Source organism: Monodon monoceros, unplaced genomic scaffold (assembly GCF_005190385.1).
Source record: "Monodon monoceros isolate NGI ecotype Baffin Bay Population unplaced genomic scaffold, NGI_Narwhal_1 Super_Scaffold_21, whole genome shotgun sequence".
Classification (NCBI taxonomy): domain Eukaryota; kingdom Metazoa; phylum Chordata; class Mammalia; order Artiodactyla; family Monodontidae; genus Monodon; species Monodon monoceros.
This window is the reverse complement of record NW_021703778.1, coordinates 90131313-90152443: the sequence shown is the minus strand read 5'-3', so window position 1 is coordinate 90152443 and position 21131 is coordinate 90131313. Positions and strand designations below refer to the sequence as shown.

Genomic DNA, 21131 nt, shown 5'->3' with positions numbered 1-21131 from the left:
TTTAGTTAGGATTTGGCCCATGGGCCTTAAGTTTGTCAACCCTTGCTATAGAACATTATGCATGATTTCTATTGAGAATACATTCATCCTTGTTGATATTTTGGCTCATAATGAATTAAAATATTCTCTTTCTTGTCAGTGCTATGCATTAGAATGGGAGATTGCTTAGAGTTCTGTTTATATTCATGATTTGTCCTTTGAATCTGCACTAATCTTGTACTGTTAGTACTGAGTGCTCAGAGTTGGAGAAGGCAGACCAGTATATGACTGTAAGTTGTTAGGGGATGATTTAGTAGATTTATAATATTCTATTTTAACTTTAGGCATCTCTCAAAACTAAACCCATCCACACGATCATAAGGAAACGAGCCCCTCCATGCAACAATGACTTCTGTCGATTGGGTTGTGTATGTTCAAGTCTAGCTTTGGAGAAGCGCCAGCCTGCTCACTGCCGCCGACCAGACTGCATGTTTGGCTGCACTTGTTTGAAAAGAAAAGTTGTACTTGTTAAAGGGGGATCCAAAACTAAGCATTTCCAGAGGAAGACTGCTCATCGTGATCCAGTATTTTACGATAATTTGGGCGAGGAGCAAAGAGAAGAAGAAGAGGGAGTCAGGGAGGAGGAAGAACAATTGAAAGAGAAAAAGAAGAGAAAGAAGCTAGAATACAGTGAGTATTGATTGAGAGTTAAAATAGTATAGTTTTTTTTTTTTAAGAAAAGTATGGTTATTTCAGGACTTACCCGGTGGTTCAGTAGTTAAGACTCTTTGCTCCCAAGGCAGGGGGCACGGGTTCAATCCCTGGTTGGGGAACTAAGATCCCTCATGCCACACGATGTGGCCAAAAAAAAAAAAAGAGAAAAGAGGAAAAGTATGGTTATTTGAAAACGTATTTCAAATATTACTTACTTTAATCCTAATCAGTGATCTCATAAGAATTTCTTATTATCCTTAAAATGCTCTTTCTATATGGCACGTGCGACATACACAAAACTGTGCACGCATGCCTTTTTTTAAATTGAAATTTTCTCTTGAAGATAGCTTTTTTGTGCTAAATTTGAATCATTCTCTTATTTGGATTTTCAGAATGCCTTTGAGGCTTCATCTTTTTTCCGTGTCTTGCCCCCACTCCCTCACTTCACATCCCCATGTTCTTTGAATATACAGATGGTCATGGTAATCCATCATTTTCTTTTTTTCCCCCAAGCTGAATTTAGGTATAATTGACAAATTGCACATACTTAAAGTATACAACATTGTAATTTGACATATGTATACTTTGTGAAATAATTACCACAATCAAGTCATCCAGCACATGTCATTTTATTTTCTAAAGGAAGAAGTTTGCAGAAAGACCTTCTGGTCATGGTTTGAGCCACTCATCAGTTGCTTGGAGATTTGGGGACAGAATAAGGGCATAACTGAGTTGAGCATTACGTACTCTTTTGAAAAGCTTATTTTTCCTTTTTGGTATAATGTTATGTAGATTCAAGTTACATATTTCATTTTTGACTTTTTTTCCTTCCTATTGTATCTTTTTATTTTGTTTAAATAGACTGACTATAATTTTACCATGTAATTGAAGAGTTCCTTGCTTCTTAGTTTATTAGAGGATTAATATTCCATTTTTGGCAGTTTATATTTACATTTGTTAATTGCTTGCCATGTACTTACTTCAGTTAGATTAGGTAATTAATATTTTTACATATATTCTTCCAAGATTTTCTATTAATCCACTTGTGTGCCTATGTATATATTTTTATAGAAATGGAACTACTGTGTATGTGGTAACTTATAGAAATTTCATATCATAAAGTCATGTTCTGCTTTCCATATTAACAAGTACAACTCTATATTACTATTTTAGTTTTAATACCTTCTTATTATTACAGTCCTTTTGGCTGGACATTTAACCTTTATGGGTTTTCAAAAACAGTATGGTGATGAACATCCATGTTCAGTATAGGCTATTAAAAGTGGAATTGCTGTGACAGTGAGTGCTTTCTAAACATTTATAAATGTTGCTAGAATTATACCAACTACACATTTACCAGTAGTTGGATAGTGCCACTTCTATATTCTTTTTTTTTTTTTTCCTGGCTGTGTTGGGTCATCTTTGCTACGCGCGGGCTTTCTTCTAGTTGCAGCGAGCGGGGGCTACTGTTTGTTGCAGTGCGCGGGCTTCTCATTGCGGTGGCTTCTCTTGTTGCGGAGCATGGGCTCCAGAGCATGTGGGCTTTAGTAGATGTGCCTGGGGTCAGTAATTTGGCTCGTGGGCTCTAGAGCACAGGCTCAGTAGTTGCGGTGCATGGGCTTAGTTGCTCCGTGGCATGTGGGATCTTCCCAGACCAGGGCTCAAACCCGTGTCCCCTGCATTGGCAGGCAAATTCTTAACCACTGTGCCACCAGGGAAGCCCACTTCTATATTCTTAACATTGGATATTCAAACTAATAGGCAGAAATTGATGTCTTGTCTTAAATTTATATTTCTTCAGTGATAGGTTTATTGACCATTTGTCATAAACTTTGTTCTATAAATTGCTTTTTAAAATTCTTTGCTAACTTTTATTGGAGTGGCTTTGTTTTTTTCCCCATATATTTCCAAGAGTTTTATTTTTTCCAGGTTGTAATTTTGTAATTTATATTTTAATTTTGTTCAAAGATCTTCCCACCTCCCCTGACAAAGGGAAATCAGAGATGGTTAAATCTGGCGGTCTCTTCTTTTTAAGGTTTTGGTTCTTTAGAAAGTCTTTCTCTATCCTCAAGATTTAAAAATATTTAGATTAATAAATGGGCTTAAAAAATTAAATTGTTAATATATCTGGAATTTATTTGATGTGAGATTTGTCGTAGAGCTTCATTTTTCCCCCAAATGGCTAGCTAGTTGTACCATCACTTGTTGAGAATAAATACTTTCCCTACTGGTTTAAAATGTCACCTGTGATACAGGAAATTAAAATATACCAGTGTTTGGGTCTGTTTTTGGTTTCTGCTGTCCATTTTGTGACCAGCGCCAGGCTGTTTTAATTGGTATTTCAGTGTTTAAATAAGGTACTACCTTCATATACCTAAATGATCTTTCTGTAAATATGATTTAAAAGGTTTAAAATGAAATATAATACAAAATTATTAATTTAGTTTTATCCATATCTCCTTATTGAGTTTATTCCCATCCTGCACTTACAGCAACACTTTTCCATTTCAAAGCAACAGAAATAAGTTACAAAAGCCATAGCAGTAGGAATACTGTGTATCTGTTAGGTTTATTACTTTGCTTTCTTGGTAGAGTCTTTACCCTGTGTCTTAATCAGAGTTAAACTCCAAAAGGCAGCCAATTAGCATAGTATATTTGGGTTTTCTCACTGGTATAGTCCTTACTGAAAGACATGGTCTACTCTGCTCTAGGAGCTGTTAATTTTCTTGTACTGTTAGGGGACAGTGAGGAAAGGAGGGAAGATATTTGTGTTATGATTGCTCTGTAAAAGGAGTAGAAATAGCGAAGAGTTCTTGGAGACAGAAATGTTGCTGAGACCGAAAACAAACAAACAAAAATAAATACAAAAACTGGAAGAAGTTGAAGAAATTTATCAGTATGTTTTGCAAAAAGATAGGAGGAAAATGAGAAAAAAAATTGTTGGGATTTAAAGGAGTTGGAGAAAGTGAGGAGAGAAATGGAAGAGAGAAATTACTCAAAGAAATGATGGTGGAGGCACTTCCCTGGCGGTCCAGTGGTTAAGACTCCGTGCTTCCACTGCGGGGGGTGAGGGTTTGATCCCTGGTCAGGGAACTAAGATCCTGCATGCTGTGCAGCATGGCCCAAAAAAAAAAAAAAAAAAAGAAATGATGGTAGAAAATGTCTCGGAGCTGAAGGACATGACACTTCTGATTTAAAGGGCCCACTGAATACCAGGCAGAAATAATTTTAAGGTGACTCTATCTAGACACAATCTTCTGACGTTTCAGAGCATTGAGGGTGAAGAAGATATCCTGAACTCTTTTAAAGAGAAGGCACTTTTCCTAGGAAGGATTTAGAATCAGTTTGATATCAAAGTAACACTGGACGTTTGCATCATTGTTTCTAAAATCAGAGTCTAGGGACTTCCCTAGTGGTCCAGTGGTTGAGCATTCGCCTTCCAATGCAGGAGATGCAGGTTCAGTCCCTCGTCGGGGAGGATCCCGTATGCCTTGGGGCAACTGGAAGCCCGTGCGCCACAACTACAGAGCCCACTCGCTCTGGAGCTCACGCACCACAACTAGAGAGAAGCCCACGTGCCACAGCGAAGAGCCTGCACACTGCAATGAAAGATCCTGTGTGATGCAACTAAGACCCGACTAAGCCCCCCCCCCCCAAAAAAAATTAGAGTCAAGTGGGGATTGGATGAATTTTTAACCTAGCATTCTTGGCCAAATTATAAATCATAATTTATAATTATGCATGAGATAGAGATATATTAAAACATACAATCAGGATGTAGGAAGTTGATCTCTTGCAGTCTCCTGGTGAATTTCTTGAGGTTGTGCTCCAGAAAATGGAAAACAAAAAATTCAAGAAGCATGAGATAACATCTAGTGAATTGTGGACCCAGCCCAAGAGGGGGAGAAAACAATCTTAGGATGACAACTACAAAGCAAGACTAGAAAGCAAGTAGTCTAATTTAAAGTAGAAAATCAGGGCTTCCCTGGTGGCGCAGTGGTTGAGAGTCTGCCTGCCGATGCAGGGGACACGGGTTCGTGCCCCGGTCCGGGAAGATCCCACGTGCCACGGAGTGGCTGGGCCCGTGAGCCATGGCCATTGAGCCTGCGCGTCCGGAGCCTGTGCTCCGCAATGGGAGAGGCCACAACAGTGAGAGGCCTGCGTACCGCAAAAAAAAAAAAAAAAGCTAAAGTAGAAAATCAAAAGATGCTTAGAAGACTATCTTTAAGAGAATATTAGGTTTATTTTAAGAAATGACATGGTTAAGAACCTGGATGATTAATGTTTAGGTGAAGATTCATGCCACCTTCATCAATTAAAAAAAAAACAATTAAGAACACTGGAAGGAAAAAATTTGTACAGGAAAATTATGGTCCAACTATGAACCAATACAGTTTTTGGTAAAATTTTGAGCAATTAAGAGTATAAGAAAAGAGAATCTGTTGGACAGTTTCAACAAATTTAGTGGTATAGAATTACATTTTCTTCCTCTAAGGGGTCAGTCACATTAGTTGATTCTACAAGGATTGATCACATAAGCATAATTTTGTAAGCAAATGTATTGGTATTTTGATTTTTAGAATTGGCATATACAAATTGCTAAAGTTCCAAATAGAATTTTAGAACAGAAATCAGTGCTATAAACCATGACAGTGTGAAAGTAGCTCTATAGCTGGCAGAAGATGAAAAGTGGAGTAAGTTTAGGATGCTAATTTCCTTATCTTTCATCACACTTGAGTCCTTAGCCACTGCTAAATCATGGAGTTGAGGGGAAAGTGTTTGATTTAGGATTATTGAGGTAACCACCAAAACTAAACACAAATGGTTGCAAGTAGTCAGTCGTGGGGACTGTGACACTGGGTATGGTGGAAGACTTGCCTTTCATTTTTGTGTCATTTTGTACAGCTTGAATTTTTTCGTGTTTGTGTATTTATTCTGTATTAATGTATAAATTAAAAATTATTGTTTTTGATGCATGAAATCTAGGCATTTGATGATAGCTTTTTTGTCATTGTAATAGACTTAAAAATTGTTCTGCCATTAGTGGCCCATTAATCCATTGATGTGAACAGAGGGATATTAACGTTATTAGACAGTCTATGTGAAGAGCACTGTATAAGGGTATGTCATTTAAATCTTGCAACCTTTTGTGATAAGGAGGTTTCTCCATTTTACAAATACACTAACCGAGTGCTTAGAGCGTTTAAGTGACTTCTTCCTCAAGGTCACATTGCTGTTAAGTGAGCGGTAGGGATTTGAACCCAAGTTTTCCAAGTCTTTGTGTTTTTTCTACTGTGTAAGATACAATTTCTGAAATTTGGCCTTCACTCTTATCACGTGTTTACTCTTGCATTTGCCTAAAAATACTGCAGGTGGTATTGATATAAAAGCACTGTGCTTAGCTGCTGCGGGTTGTACCGTGACAAAGGATTACAAATCTGGTGTTCCTCCTTTCTCAGCCCACTTAGAATTTTGTTGGAGATGTATACCTACGAGTTAACTTTATGTAAAGAGATCAATAAAATTGGTATCTGTAGGAAACTGATTAGGAAAAAAGAACACAGAAATTACCAGTATCAGGAATGAGAAGTAACATTACTGCAGACTTTAAAAGGATAATAAGGAAATATTAGGAACAATTTTATGCCAATAAGTTGGACAATTTAGATGAAATGAACAAATTTTTTGAAAGATACAAAGCTACCAGACTCACTTAAGAAGAAATAAATAATTGCTTAGCCCTGTACCTGTGAACTTGTAGTGAAAACTCCCACAATAATGACACCAGTTCCAGATGTCTTCACGGTTAATTCTGCAAAACTGTTTAAGGAAGAAATAATATCGAGTCTACACAAACACTTCCGTAAAATGGTTTTATTCTATGAGGCCAGCATTACCCTGATACTCAAACCAGAAAAAGACATTACAATAGAACTGTAGAGTAATATCACTGAGGAATGAATATATATATATATATATATATATATATATATAAATGAAAATTTAGCAAATCAAATCCAAGAGTATATTTGAAGGATAAGTACATCATGGCCTAGTGGGGTTTATTCCAGGTCTGCAGGGTTAATTTAACACCTGAAAATAATCTCTGTAGTTCACTGTTACAGACTTTTTAAAAAATGCCATATGATAATTTCAATAGATATTTTGAAAAATTGACAAAATCCATTTCTGGTAAAAGTTCTTAAGCACCCTAGGAATAGAAGGAGACTTCCTCAACCTGATAAGGAGCATCTATAAAAAACTCTACAGGGACATCCCTGGTGGCGCAGTGGATAAGATTTTGCACTCCCAGTGTAGGGGGCCTGGTTTCGATCCCTGGTCAGGGAACTAGATCCCACATGCATGCCGCAAGTAAGAGTTCGCATGCCACAACTAAGGAACCCGTGAGCCACAACCAAGACCCGTCACAACCAAATAAATAAATAAATATTATAACGCAAACAAAAACAAAAAACACCTCTACAGCCAACGTACTAATGGTGCTGAGTGCTTTTCCCCAGAGATTAGGAGTGAGGAATATTGTCCTCTTTCATCATGTCTGTTTAACACTATACATTCTAGCCAGTGCAGTAAGGCATGAAAAAGAAAATGCATCCAGGTTGGAAAGGAAGAAATAAAATTGGCTTTTTCATAGATAGGGAAATTCTAGGGAATCTACAAAAAAGCTACTAGGACTGTAAGTTAGTTTAGTGAGGTTACAGCATACAACAATATCAGTATACAGTGTATTTGTATATATACCAATGAACAACTGGGCATTGGAGTTAAAAATACCATTTAAAGAACATACAAAGAAATGAAATGCTTAAGGATAAGTTGCAAAAAAAAACCCCACTTTATACTAAAAAGTGCTTAGAGCACTTTAAAAGATCTAAGTAAATGGAGAGGTACACAGTTTTCATGCATCAGAGGACTCTGTTGGTAAGATACAGTTTTCCTCAGATTGATTTATAAATTTGATGCTGTTCCAATCAAAACCTCAACAGGCTTCTTCTGGTAGAAATTGGCGAGTTGCTTCTAAAATTTATATGGAAAACAAAGGACTTAGAATAGTCCTTTAATAAACAACTTTGATAAAGAACATAGTTGATAGACTTACACTACCTGATTTTAAGACTTACTATAAAGCTGATGTAATTGGGATAAAGAAAAAGACATTCACATACCTCATTCTATTGCACTTGGCTTTATTGTGCTTTGCAGATACTGCAGTTTTTATAGATTGAAGGTTTGTGGCAATCTGGCGTCCAGCAAGTCTGTTGGCACCATTTTTTCCAGCAACATATGCTCCCTTCATGTCTTTGTGTTGTAGTTCGGTAATTCTCACAATATTTCAAACTTTTTCATTATAATTACACTTGTTTTGGTGATCCTTGATCAGTGACCTCTGATGTTACTAATGTAATTGTTTTGAGGCTCTAGGAATTGCACCGATATAAGATGGCAAATTTAATAAATGTTGTGTGTGTTCTGACTACTCTGGCTACTGGCTATTTCCCATCTCTCCCCCTCTCCTTGACCTCCCTATTCTCTGAGACACAACAATATTGAAATTAGGCCGATTAATAACCCTACAATGGCATCTAAGTTTTCAGGTGAAAGGAAGAGTCTTACATTTCTCATTTTAAATCAAAGTTGGAAATGATTAAGCTTAGTGATGAGGGCATGTCAAAAGCTGAGATGGGCTGAAAGCTAGGCCGCTTGCACCAGTTAGCCAAGTTGTGAATGCAAAGGAAAAGTTCTTGAAGGAAATTAAAAATGCTACTCCAGTGAACACATGAATAATAAGAAATCGAAACATTCTTATTGCTGACATTCAGAAAGTTTAAGTGGTTTGAATAGAATGTCAAACCAGTCACAACATTCCCTTAAGCCAAAGCCTAATCCAGAGCAAGGCCCTAACTCTCTTCAATTCTATGAAGGCTGCTGAGAGAGGTGAAGAAGCTGCAGAAGAAAAGTTTGAAGCTAGCTGTGCTGTGCTTGGTTCTTGAGGTTTATGGAAAGAAGCTGTCTCAATAACATAAAAGTGCAAGGAGAAGCAGCAAGTGCTGATATAGAAGCTGCAGCAAGTTATCCAGATCTATCTGACATAATTAATGAAGGTTGCTACACTAAACTACAGATTTTCAATGTAGGCAAAACAGCGTTATGAAGGAAGAAGATGCCATCTAATACAATTCTTTTAGTTTTTGCATCACGTATTTTGATGGTCTGTCATCAGGTGTGTAAATGTTTGTGATAGTTTCTTCTGGATGGATTCAACCTTTTATTAATATATAATGTCCTTCTTTGTCTCTTGCAACCTTTTTTGATTTAATGTTTACTTTGTCTGATCTTGGTGTAGCCATCCCTGTTCTCTTTTAGTTATTACTTACATGGAATATCATTTTCCATCCTTTCACTTTCAACCTGTTTCTATCTTTGGCTCTCAAGTGAGTCTCTTGTACACTCGAGGGTATAGTTGGATCATGCGTTTTTTTAATCAATTCTGCCAATCTTTCTTTTGATGGGAGAATTTAATCTATTTACATTTAAAATAATTATTGATAATAAGGAGGGACTTCTGTCATTGTGCTGTTTGTTTTCTATATGCCTTAAAACTCTTTAGTTCCTCATTTCCTGCATTACTGTATTATTTTGTGTTTAGTTGTTATTTTGTTGTGAAATGTTTAAATTTTTTCCTTATTTCCTTTATGGGTATTCTATAGCTATTTTTTTGTGGTTACCATAGGGGTTACATTTACCATCCTGAAGTTATAGCATTCTAATTTGAATTTGTACCAACTTAACTTGAATAACATAGAAAAACTCTTCTCCTTTATAGCTATGTTTCCATACCTTTTGGTTGTTGATGTCACAGTATTACATATTTATACATTGTGTGCTCAAAAACATAAATAATTTTTTAAAGTGCCTTAATTCTTTTTTTTTTTTTTTTTTTGCGATATGCGGGCCTCTCACTGTTGTGGCCTATCCCGTTGCGGAGCAACAGGCTCCGGACGCGCAGGCTCAGCGGCCATGGCTCACGGGCCCAGCCGCTCCGCGGCATGTGGGATCTTCCCGGACCAGGGCACAAACCCGTGTCCCCTGCATCGGCAGGCGGACTCTCAACCACTGTGCCACCAGGGAAGCCCAGTGCCTTAATTCTTAAATTATGTAGAAAACAAGATTTGGAGTTATAAACTAAAAATACAGTAATACTAACTTTCATAGTAATGATTTTTTCCCTTTAAATGTATTACTCTCTCAAATCCTGTAGAAAATGGAAAGTGCAGTTACAAACCATTGTTATAATAATACTGGCTTTTATAATTGCCCATGTATTTGCCTGTAGTGAGATCTTTTATTTTTCCATATAAGTTTGAATTATTGTCTAGTGTCCTTTCATTTCACCTTGCAGAACTCCCTTGAATATTTTTTGCAGGCAGGTTTAATGGTCATGAACTACCTCAGCTTTTGTTTATCTGAGAATTTCTTAATTTCTCCCTCACTATTGAAGGACAGTTTTGCCACATACAGGATTTTAGCAATTTGAGTAGATCATCTCACTGTCTGGTGGCTTCCAAAGTTTCAGATGAGTAATCTGCTCATATTTCTATTGAGGATCCCTTGTGATGATTCGTTTCTCTCTTGCTGCTTGTCTTTCTCTTTTGAAAGTTTGATTATAATATGTCTCAGTGTGGGTCTCTGTGAGTTCATCTTGGAATTTGTTGGGCTTTCTGGATGTTTATATTCATGTCTTTCCTTGAAGTTTGAAAGTTTTCAACTGTTATTTCTTCAGATGTTCTCTCTGCCCATTTCTTTTTCTCTTGTCTCTCTGGAATGCCTGTGATGCCTATATTGGTCCACTTGATGGTATCACACAGGTCCTTAGGCTCTGTTCACTTGTCTTTAATCTCTTTTATTCCTGTTCCTCAGACTCCATGATTTGCATTGTCCGATCTTCAAGTTCACTTATTCTTTCTTTTGCCTGTTCAAATCTGTCTTTGAATCCCTCTAGTTAATTTTTCATTTTAGTTACTGTACTTTCCAGCTCCAGGATTGCTTTTTGGTTTCCTTCAGGTTTTATGTCTCTTTATCAGTATTTCCATTTTACTTACACATTGTTTTCTTGACTTTCTCCACATCTTCCTTTATTTTTTTGAGTATCTTTAAGACAGTTGTTTTTAAAGTCTTTGGTATATCTGTCATTAGGTCCTTTTCAGGGACAGTTTGTTGATTTATTTTTTTCCTTTGAATTGGCCATACTTTCTTGTTTCTTTGTATGCCTTGTGATGTTTTGTGGAACACTGGACATTTGAGTCTAATAATGTGGTAACTCTGGAAATCAGATTCTCCTTCCTCAGGGTTTTGTGTTTGTTTTGTTATTTTGATTGTTGTAGGCTGTCTTTTTGCCAAGGATCCGCCTGAGGTGTAAACTTAAGGTATTCTCAGGTCTTTTCTGAGCCTTTCATTGGGCATGCGTAGTCACTTTCTGATTTTCCTCATACGTGCAGGGTTTTGGTTTTTTTGTTCTGTTTTGTTTTTTGTTTTTTTAGTGTTCTAGTCTTTAGTGTCTGGCTCCCAAAAAGGGGAAAAAGTGAAAAATGAAGAGGAGAAAAGGGTGCTGTCCATTTAAATCCCCTGGAAGTTACTTAAGACAAAGGGGAAACGCCTTGCAATAGTGTGAGGAGCTTCAGCAGCAGTGGCTTCCTGCCTCTTTGTCTGCACCTCTGTTGCCAGAAGCAGCAGTCAGAACAGAGATCCCTGATATTTGGAAGACAAGGTCCTTTCTGCTCACCCTGGCTCCCACTGTGTGTAAGCTGCTCCAGGAACACATGCCCAGCTGCCTGCCAGGTGACAGGAGGGATGAAGAATGGGTAGCTGCTATTGTGCCAAGAGCTGAAATTGAACACAAAATTTACTGTCCAGGTCTTTCCCTGGAAGTTGTAAGCCTTCAGCAGACTCCAGAGTTTCAAAATACATCAGACAGATTCTGTCAGTACAGTTGTTGTTCAGATTTGGAGTTATATATGCGGTGCTGCCTACTCTACTATCTTCCCAGAAACCTCTCAATATCCATTCTTAAATTAAAAAGCAAAAAGCCAAAAAGCTGTTAGCAAGCAAAATTGAATATTGTAATGGTGCTCCTTCTCTTTTTCATCTGTAATTTCATTGCAATCCTAATCAAAATCTTGACAGCTTTTTATGTGAAGCTTGAAAAGCTGATTCCAAAATTTATGTGAAAATGCAAGGACCTAGAAATAGCCAGGAGGGATGTTGAACATCTCATTTATAATTGGAAATGCAAACTACATCCACAGCAAGATTCCACTACATGCCTGCCAGAATGGTTATAACAAAAATCCTTTGATAATATCAACTCTTGATAAATGGGAACTCTCGTGCACTGCTAATGGGAATGTAAATTGGTATAACCACTTTGGAAAGTAGTTTGACAGTACCTACTGAAATTGGTGATTCACATGCCCTTGATCTAGCAGTTTGACTCCTAAGTAACCAGCAGAACTGCGGTCTACAACAATGTTTATGGCATCATGACGCAGAGTAACTAAAATCTGAAAACAAACCCAGATACCTAATAGCAGTAGAATGAATAAATAATAGTATGAATAATCAGTGGAGTAGTATACCACAGTAAATATAAATGAATTATGTTCAACAGCATGTAGATGCATTTTACAGATATGTGTGTGAGAAGAAAAAAAGCTACGCAAAGAGCACATCTCTGTAATCATGCTTTAAAGATTTCAAAAGTAGGCAAAATTATTATTATTATATTTTTTAACATCTTTATTGGAGTATAATTGCTTTACAATGGTGCATTAGTTTCTGCTTTATAACAAAGTGAATCAGCTATACATATACATATATCCCCATATCTCCTCCCTCTTGCGTCTCCCTCCCATCCTCCCTATCCCACCCCTCTAGGTGGTCACAAAGCACTGAGCTGATCTCCCTGTGCTATGCAGCTGCTTCCCACTAGCTATCTGTTTTACATTTGGTAGTGTATTTATGTCCATGCTACTCTCTCACTTCGTCCCAGCTTACCCTTCCCCCTCCCCAGGTCCTCAAGTCCATTCTCTACGTCTGCGTTTTTATTCCTGTCCTGCTCCTAGGTTCTTCAGAACCTTTTTTTTTTTTTTTTTTTTAGATTCCATATATATGTGTTAGCATACAGTATTTTTCTCTTTCTGACTTACTTCACTCTGTGTGGCAGACTCTAGGTCCATCCACCTCACTACAAATTACTCAGTTTCGTTTCTTTTTATGGCTGAGTAATATTCCATTGTATATATGTGCCACATCTTCTTTATCCATTCACCTGTCGATGGACACTTAGGTTGCTTCCATGTCCTGGCTATTGTAAATAGAGCTGCAGTGAACATTGTGGTACATGACTCTTTTTGAATTATGGTTTTCTCAGGGTATATGCCCAGTAGTGGGATTGCTGGGTCATATGGTAGTTCTATTTTTAGTTTTTTAAAGAACCTCCATACTGTTTTCCATAGTGGCTGTATCAATTTACATTCCCACCAACATTGCAAGAGGGTTCCCTTTTCTCCACACCCTCTCCAGCATTTATTGTTTGTAGAATTTTTGATGATGGCCGGTCTGACTGGTATGAGATGATACCTCATTGTAGTTTTGATTTGCATTTCTCTAATGATTAGTGATGTTGAGCATCCTTTCATGTGTTTGTTGGCCATCTGTATGTCTTCTTTGGAGAAATGTCTATTTAGGTCTTCTGCCCATTTTTGGATTGGGTTGTTTGTTTTTTTTATATTGAGCTGCATGAGCTGCTTGTAAATTTTGGAGAGTAATCCTTAGTCAGTTGCTTTATTTGCAAACATTTTCTCCCATTCTGAGGGTTGTCTTTTCATCTTGTTTATGTTTTCCTTTGCTGTGCAAAAGCTTTTAAGTTTCATTAGGTCCCATTTGTTTATTTTTGTTTTTATTTCCATTTCTCTAGGAGGCGAGTCAAAAAGGATCTTGCTGTGATTTATGTCATAAGAGTGTTCTACCTATGTTTTCCTCTGAGAGTTTTATAGTGTCTGGCCTTACATTTAGGTCTTTAATCCATTTTGAGTTTATTTTTGTGTATGGTGTTAGGGAGTGTTCTAATTTCATTCTTTTACATGTAGCTGTCCAGTTTTCCCAGCACCACTTATTGAAGAGGCTTTTCTCCATTGTATATTTTTGCCTCCTTTTTCAAAAATAAGGTGACCATATGTGTGTGAATTTATATCTGGGCTTTCTATCGTGTTCCATTGATCTTTATTTCTGTTTTTGTGCCAGTACCATACTGTCTTGATTACTGTAGTATAGTCCAAAAGCAGGCAAAATTAAGCTATGATGTTTAGGTGTGATGCTTGGTGTTAAAAAAGGAAAGCAGGGAGGTGGCTGTCATGTAAGTGAGTCCCTTGTGGGAAGGATTATGACTGAGAAAAGCATGCAAAGGCTTCTGGGGTTTATGGCAGTATTTCATTTCTTAATCTGTAGAGTGTTTACATGGTTGTACAATATATTTGTTAATATGTATTAAGGTGTATATACATTGTTTCTGCACTTTATGGGTATTATATTTCACAATAAAAAGGTTGAAAATGGGGCTTCCCTGGTGGTGCAGTGGTTGAGAGTCCGCCTGCCGATGCAGGGGACACGGGTTCGTGCCCCGGTCCGGGAAGATCCCACATGCCTTGGAGCGGCTAGGCCCGTGAGCCATGGCTGCTGAGCCTGCGCGTCTGGGGCCTGTGCTCCGCAACGGGAGCGGCCACAACAATGAGAGGCCCACGTATAGCAAAAAAAAAAAAATTGTTGAAAATGTCTTCAAAATAAGAGGGAGATGAATATAGTATGCTGATTATTAGCACAGCAGTTTTCTCGGACTTGCATGTCTAACACTTCATTTATGGAGCAAGTATGTTGGGCACTGCTAGGAGTGAGAGGAGTTAAGATATAGATAATTAGTTTCTAAGTCCATCTGTAAAAGGTTACTGTCAGTTTGATGAAACAGGTATATGGTAATCATGTAGATATATATTTATGGTAATTTTAAGTGCCACAATAACAAAAGTGCCATGTGTTTTAAGTGTCATGAACAAAAGACTTATCGAGAACTCAGAAGACAGAGTGATAACGCTAGGGAACCTCGGGAAGATAGTGTATTTTAGAAGGCATTTGAATTGAAATGAGGGGATATTAATTCTTTCTTGAAACAGGTTTCTGTGAATATATGCTACTCTGGTTCTCCCCTTATCCTCCCTTTGCTAGTAGCTCCCTTTATCTGGGTTTCAGATGAAGGGGTACGAGTATCTCTAGTGTATTGTGAGGGGAGCAGAGAAGTGCTCTATCTTGTATTCCAGGCTGTGTAAAGGAATCAAGTGGACAGCGGGCTAATGTAGTGTGAGGAAGTGGACTGTTGTTTTGGCCCTTGTGTGGAGCTGTCCATTTTCATGGCTTCAGGTGTAGTCTCTGCCAATGACAGTCCTAATTTTTATTGCTTATCCTACTTGGCTATGTTGCTGTCACTCCCATCTTACATGTCCTAAACAGAACTCAATTCAGTAGGTTTTGTGAACTCTCCTATTTATTGGAACCACCATTTTCCCTCCTATCCACAATTGAAACTTTAGAGTTGTCTTTGATTCTCTATGAGGAATTAGGATGTTTTCAGACATTTTAAGAGGGTTTCTTCTGAAGTATTGTATATTTAGGAGCTATTATTTTCAAAAGAAAAAAAGATGAGAAGGGTTCTTTACTTATTATAATCATTAGTTTATGGAGGCTTAGAAAATCGTTGAAACGTGATTAAGAGAGGTAAGACAATAGTACTTGACCTGTCTGAAGGCTTTTATATTTGTAGTAGAATTAATATGTGTGTGAAATAATTCGTAAAACTAGACAATAAAGCTTTAACCAAATGAGTGGTAGAGGCTCTATATACACCACCTTCATTGTAAGGTCGTCCCTGGTTACCCTTTTATTATTGTTATTATTACTTTTAAGAGTTTTTTTTTTTTGATGTGGACCTTTTTTTTTTAAGTCTTTATTTGTTACAGTATTGCTTCTGTTTTATGTTTTGGGGTTTTTTTTGGCCATGAGGCATGTGGGATCATAGTTCCCTGACCAGGGATTGAACCTGCACCCCCTGCATTGGAAGGCAAAGTCTTAACCACTGGACTGCCAGGGAAGTCTCCCTGGTTACCCTTTTCAAAATTGCAACACTCCCCCTCAAAATACATACTCCCTAAACATACTGTTTACTTCTCTCTGCTTTGTTTTTTTCTCGTAAGCACTTATCAAAATCCAACATATTTTCATTATTTGTCTTGTTTATTGCCTGCCTTACCCTCTTCCCTCCAATTTAAATGTAAGCTCCATAAAGGCAGGGGTTTTTGTCAGTTTTGTTCATTACTGTATCTACAAAGTCTGATACATAGTGAACATTTAAATATTTGAATACACGAATGAATACTAGGGTTTAACCAGCCTGTGTGAATTATGTGATAAATAAGCTAAGTTATAAAAGTTGGTTAACAGAGACTGCTAAGTAACTAATTAATTGGCCCAATCACATTCTAGCTCTGAAGGTTTTTTCCTCCCTATTTTAAGTCTTTATTCAGTATTTTGTGGTTATGCTCTGAATGATGTTAGCCTTAGAAGACTTTTGGGCAAAATTGTTCTTTACTAGTTGGGTCTTAATGTTCAGAGCAGATGTACTTCTTATGAAATCAGGTAGCGGTTTGGATACTGCTTTGTTATAAAAGATTAAGTGTCTGATTAAGTGTCAGTTGCTGCGTAGTCACATTTTATGTGACTTTAGGCATAGATTTTGGGTCTTTGGTTCAGAGTCAGCTACATCCTCTCAGAGCACTGACTATTGAAATTCAAAAAACAAGGTTTGCTTCTCTGTCTTCTTGATGGGATTGGGCAGTTTGCTTTAAGAATAAAGCCAGCAGCCTATTAACCTAGATCCTCCATTTAATTTGGTTAAATAATCAATGCATATTTTCCTTTCTGTAGAACTTGTTGATAGTATGATTTCATCTCAGTCAGGTTTCATTGCTTTTGTATTAAATGTATTTTTGCTCCTGTGCTGAGTTCAGGCTAACTTTTGAATACAATTTGTCATCAGAAGGCAACAGTAACAGCTCTGGAGCCAGATTGACTGGGTTTGATCCTGCTTTTGCCTCTTACTGATGGACTTGCCTGAACCTCAGCTTCTGCAAAATGGGAATAATAATACCTCAAGGACTATTGTTACAGTTACATGATTTAAAACATATGAAGTGCTTAGAGTCTGTACATAGTAAGGTTCAATAAATATTTGTTATTTGTAAAATTTAAAACTGTAGTATAGAATGATTACCTTTCCAAGATACTAGAGGAAGTCTCTTCTGACCATGTTAAATATAATAGCATCTCCTGTTAACTCTTCATCCTTTATTTACCCAGCTATATTGTTCAACGGTGCTCTTTTTACTTGATACTATATGTTTATTAGTTTGTTTTCTCCTATGGATTATAAACTCTGTGAAGGCAAGAACTTTGTTTTAGTCATAGCTGTTTTCACTCTAGTGTCTAAAACAGTATCTGATTTATAATAGGTATTCAACAAATATTTGGTTAATAGATGAATGAATTAAGGTGCATGAGGGCAACTAAAGGTTTTCTTAGGGGGCGTCTGTTTGATTATTTTAATGAGTTGGTGCTTTTTATGAGGGAGCGTATTTTGTTTTGGCAATGCCGCAGTGAACTTTTGTTGCCAAAGGCATCTAACAATCTTACCCTTCTTTTTGTTAAGCTATATGTGAAACAGAGCCTGAACAGCCTGTTCGACATTACCCATTATGGGTGAAAGTAGAAGGTGAAGTAGATCCAGAGCCAGTTTATATCCCAACGCCTTCTGTCATTGAGCCTATGAAACCATTGTTGTTGCCTCAGCCAGAAGTTTTATCTACTACTGTAAAGGGCAAACTGCTCACTGGAATTAAACCTGCAAGGGCATATACTCCCAAACCCAATCCTGTGGTAAGCTTGGTGTTAACATCTTCTTTTGAAAGTTACAAAAATCATTTGTAAAGTTGATGGGTTTCAACCAGATTTTTGGTTTGTATTCTGTGAATCATGGTGCTTTCAGGTAATATGTCTGCAAGCCATTTCCCTTTCTGATTTAGTCAGTTTAATTGATGGCACTTTAAAAAATGTCATTAAAATAGAGTGAATAGTAGTATGGTTGACCCTTGAGCAGTACAGGGGTTAAGAGTGTGGACCCTCTGTGCAGTCAAAAGTCTGCATATAACGTTACATTTAACCCTCTGTGTCCATAATTCTGCATGTGTGGATCCAGCCAACCGAGGATCATGTAGTACTGTAGTATTTACTGTTGACGAAAAGGTGTGTAAGTGGACCTGTGCAGGATTACTGTAATTCTTAAAGATAGCCAAATCTCTCTTTAGAAGGATCATATAAAGATGGGCCTTTTTTTTTTTTAAACATGACTTGCAAAAGGTACTCTTATTCCTGTAGTATAGAATATTGAGTGATTAAGATGTATGTAGTACACGTTATTAGAAAAGCATTAGGAAGAAGGCTTAAAAAATAACTGTGATCTTTTTAAAGCAAATTTCTTTATATACAGTAAAGTTCAAGATTTAAAATAACATTTGCATGACCAGGTGAAGATGATAGGTAAAAGAGCTGATGCTTCTCTTGTGTTAATAGCTTAAGCATATCTGATTATTAATAAATCCATTTCAGTCTTTACAGTCCATTAAATTGAAGAAGATCTTTTAGTGCAGTGCTACTCAGTGTGGTCTCGTACAGTGCTGATCTATAACTGTTTGTTATTAGTCTGTGATGAAATAAGTATAGAAAATGAGAGTAGATGTTGAGAAACTTTTGCTACAAGTTGATAGAGAAATTTTTATCTATTAAATCTAATACTGAAAAACCTGGCCTTTGTTTTTCTGGTAATTTATTTTACAAAAGTTTCAGTCTGTGTGTGACAGGTAATTAAGAAACTTATCCTTCACTGCAGATAATTTGAGAAGCACTGCTCTGGTGTGCTGAATTTTCTTGAAAGAGAACCAGATCCTTTCTAACTGCCCCAAGATTCAGCACATACAAACTGTAATTGTACTATTTAACTTTAAAGTTTGCATTAAATTTTTTAAGTGTTGTAATAGAAGCAAAGATTAAACATCCTTTTCCTTTGGGAGTCCCAGAGACTTTTCCCCAGTGTTTGGAATGTTTTGTTGTATGAAACTTACAGATTCGGGAAGAAGACAAGGATCCAGTCTACTTGTACTTTGAAAGTATGATGACTTGTGCCCGAGTTCGAGTGTATGAACGAAAACAAGAGGAACAGAGACAACCATCACCATCACCATCCCCATCGTTTCAGCAGCAGGGCTCATGTCATTCTAGTCCTGAGAACTGTAGTGTAAAGGTGAATTACTTATTGCATAGATTTTTCTTTTTAACTTCCGATTCCCTGTTGCTGGTATTAGAATTTGCATTACTATTGGAATAATTTGAAATAATTCTGAACGGGCAGAGAAGGTTTACATAATGTGTCTATCAATTTATATGTTTCTCTGCATGCCTATTCTAGAGAATATTCCCTTAAGGTCATTAAAAGTATTATTCTTTCTGATGTTGGAGTAACTTTTAAAAGTTTAAACATTTTTGGTTTTAATTAATGTGATCATTAGTATTTGCATCTTTCCACATTGGTGAATTTTCTAAATAACTGAAACTTGTTTCATTAAACATCAAATATTTTTCCTTCTTTACTAGAATTACACTATAAAGTGCACTGTTAATTCTTTCTTGGTAACTCAGTCACTGTCAAGGACATTAAACAGCAAGACTACTTGTTTTTACGGTTGTATAATATGATAGTAATGCACCTGTGCATGTGGATGTGAAGATGTTCTTTGAGCACTTTAATCTTTCTACCGTTTTAGGCTTCCTTGAGAAACTTAATTCTCATGTCCTAGTCTCTGTTGGTATTAAATATGTGTTGAATTGAAGTATTTTCTGTGTTACTCTCTTTGTCAGGAGCCGGATTCTGAACAGCAGCCCTTGAAACCAATCACCTGTGACCTGGAGGACGATTCTGATAAATCACAAGGTCAGAATGAAAACTAGGTCTTATCATTTGATAGTATTTATATTATATAGGTGTGGATTATACTAATAATGGGGGGAAATCAAAGCTACCAATCCAGAGCATGTCTACCTACCCTGTTTCTAGTTTTTGCTAAAAATAGAGATGATAGATAAGTTTTTTTCCAATTATTTGCTGTGTTTCTCATTCCTGTTCTAAGAAATACAGTTTGTTGGTGTTGATATGGTATGTTGTTGCAAGAAACATTTAGGATGAAGTCAGTGATTTTTGTTTTTAAACTTCTTTATATAAAAACCTCAGCAATATTGGCATGATTAGCTACTGAAATTTTCCCTGGTGTTCTCAATAGTTGCCACAGTTGGAGAAATACAGAGTGAGAAAGGAAGGAGTATTGCTGATTTATCTAGTAAAGGCTACTGCCAGAATTACTATGGTGAAGGGTAGTGTCTAGGGAGTTAACTATTTGTTTTTGGTTTTGCTCTTTAAAACTTCAGACATTTAAGCAGCAGTGCCTCCTAACTTTTTTTTAATGGCATGATAAACACAAAAAATGGTAATGTTGTTAGCACACCGGGGCAAGTGGAGGAAGCTACCTATTAACATGACCACCCTGAAGGCTGAGGGGATCTGTATCCTGACATATCTGTAACTATAGCACATTGGTTGGGAGATTCTCCTATAGAAATCTAGCTAGTGAATATACATTTAGTTAATATGTTGCCATGAATATAAGCACACTTGAGTGGTTTTGCATAAAATGTAGAAGTGGAGCAATCATATCTAGAGATACAGAAGTAATTCAGAAGTATTTGCAGTGGAAACTAGAGATAGAGCTCACTTTTTTTTTTTTTTTTTAAAACCAAACACCATCTCTCTTGCTGCTGTTCTCTAGGGTTGACTTTACCCATCACATATTACAAAGCATCTTGCAAGTATCTTTGCTTTGCCCATATGGATAGCAAGTACACTATCCCAAATAAGCCTAACCTTGGTTATATACTTTGTTTGCAAGGTGATACTTTCTTAGGTAATAGTTAATGGCTTTTTAGGGCAGTCTTAAGAGGGACTCCCTTTTATTGAGAGCCCAGTGAGCAGAATAGTGAAGATTTTATAGTCTGATTATCTGGAATCTTTTTTTTCATGGAAAATTCCCAAATTATGAGTGTCAAATTACCACTGAAAGTACCTGGGAATGGGACACTGGGCAACTGTTGAATTTCTATGCCCCTGGCAGTTTCTGAGAACTCAGGAAAAATAAAAATTTTTCAAAGTTCAGTAC

The 21131-nt window shown here is 37.0% G+C and overlaps 1 protein-coding gene across 11 annotated transcripts in view; it reads left to right on the top strand.

Annotated features, from left to right (window-relative positions):
* The window catches only part of MGA (MAX dimerization protein MGA), a 156414-nt gene that overhangs the window by 106803 nt on the left and 28480 nt on the right, over positions 1 to 21131 (top strand). For all 11 annotated transcript variants that reach the window (XM_029236136.1, XM_029236135.1, XM_029236137.1 and 8 more), the window contains 4 exons: positions 324 to 669; positions 17522 to 17748; positions 18992 to 19168; positions 19783 to 19855. In XM_029236136.1, coding sequence (XP_029091969.1) covers positions 324 to 669; positions 17522 to 17748; positions 18992 to 19168; positions 19783 to 19855 — 823 coding nt within the window. The remainder of the gene's footprint in view (positions 1 to 323; positions 670 to 17521; positions 17749 to 18991; positions 19169 to 19782; positions 19856 to 21131) is intronic.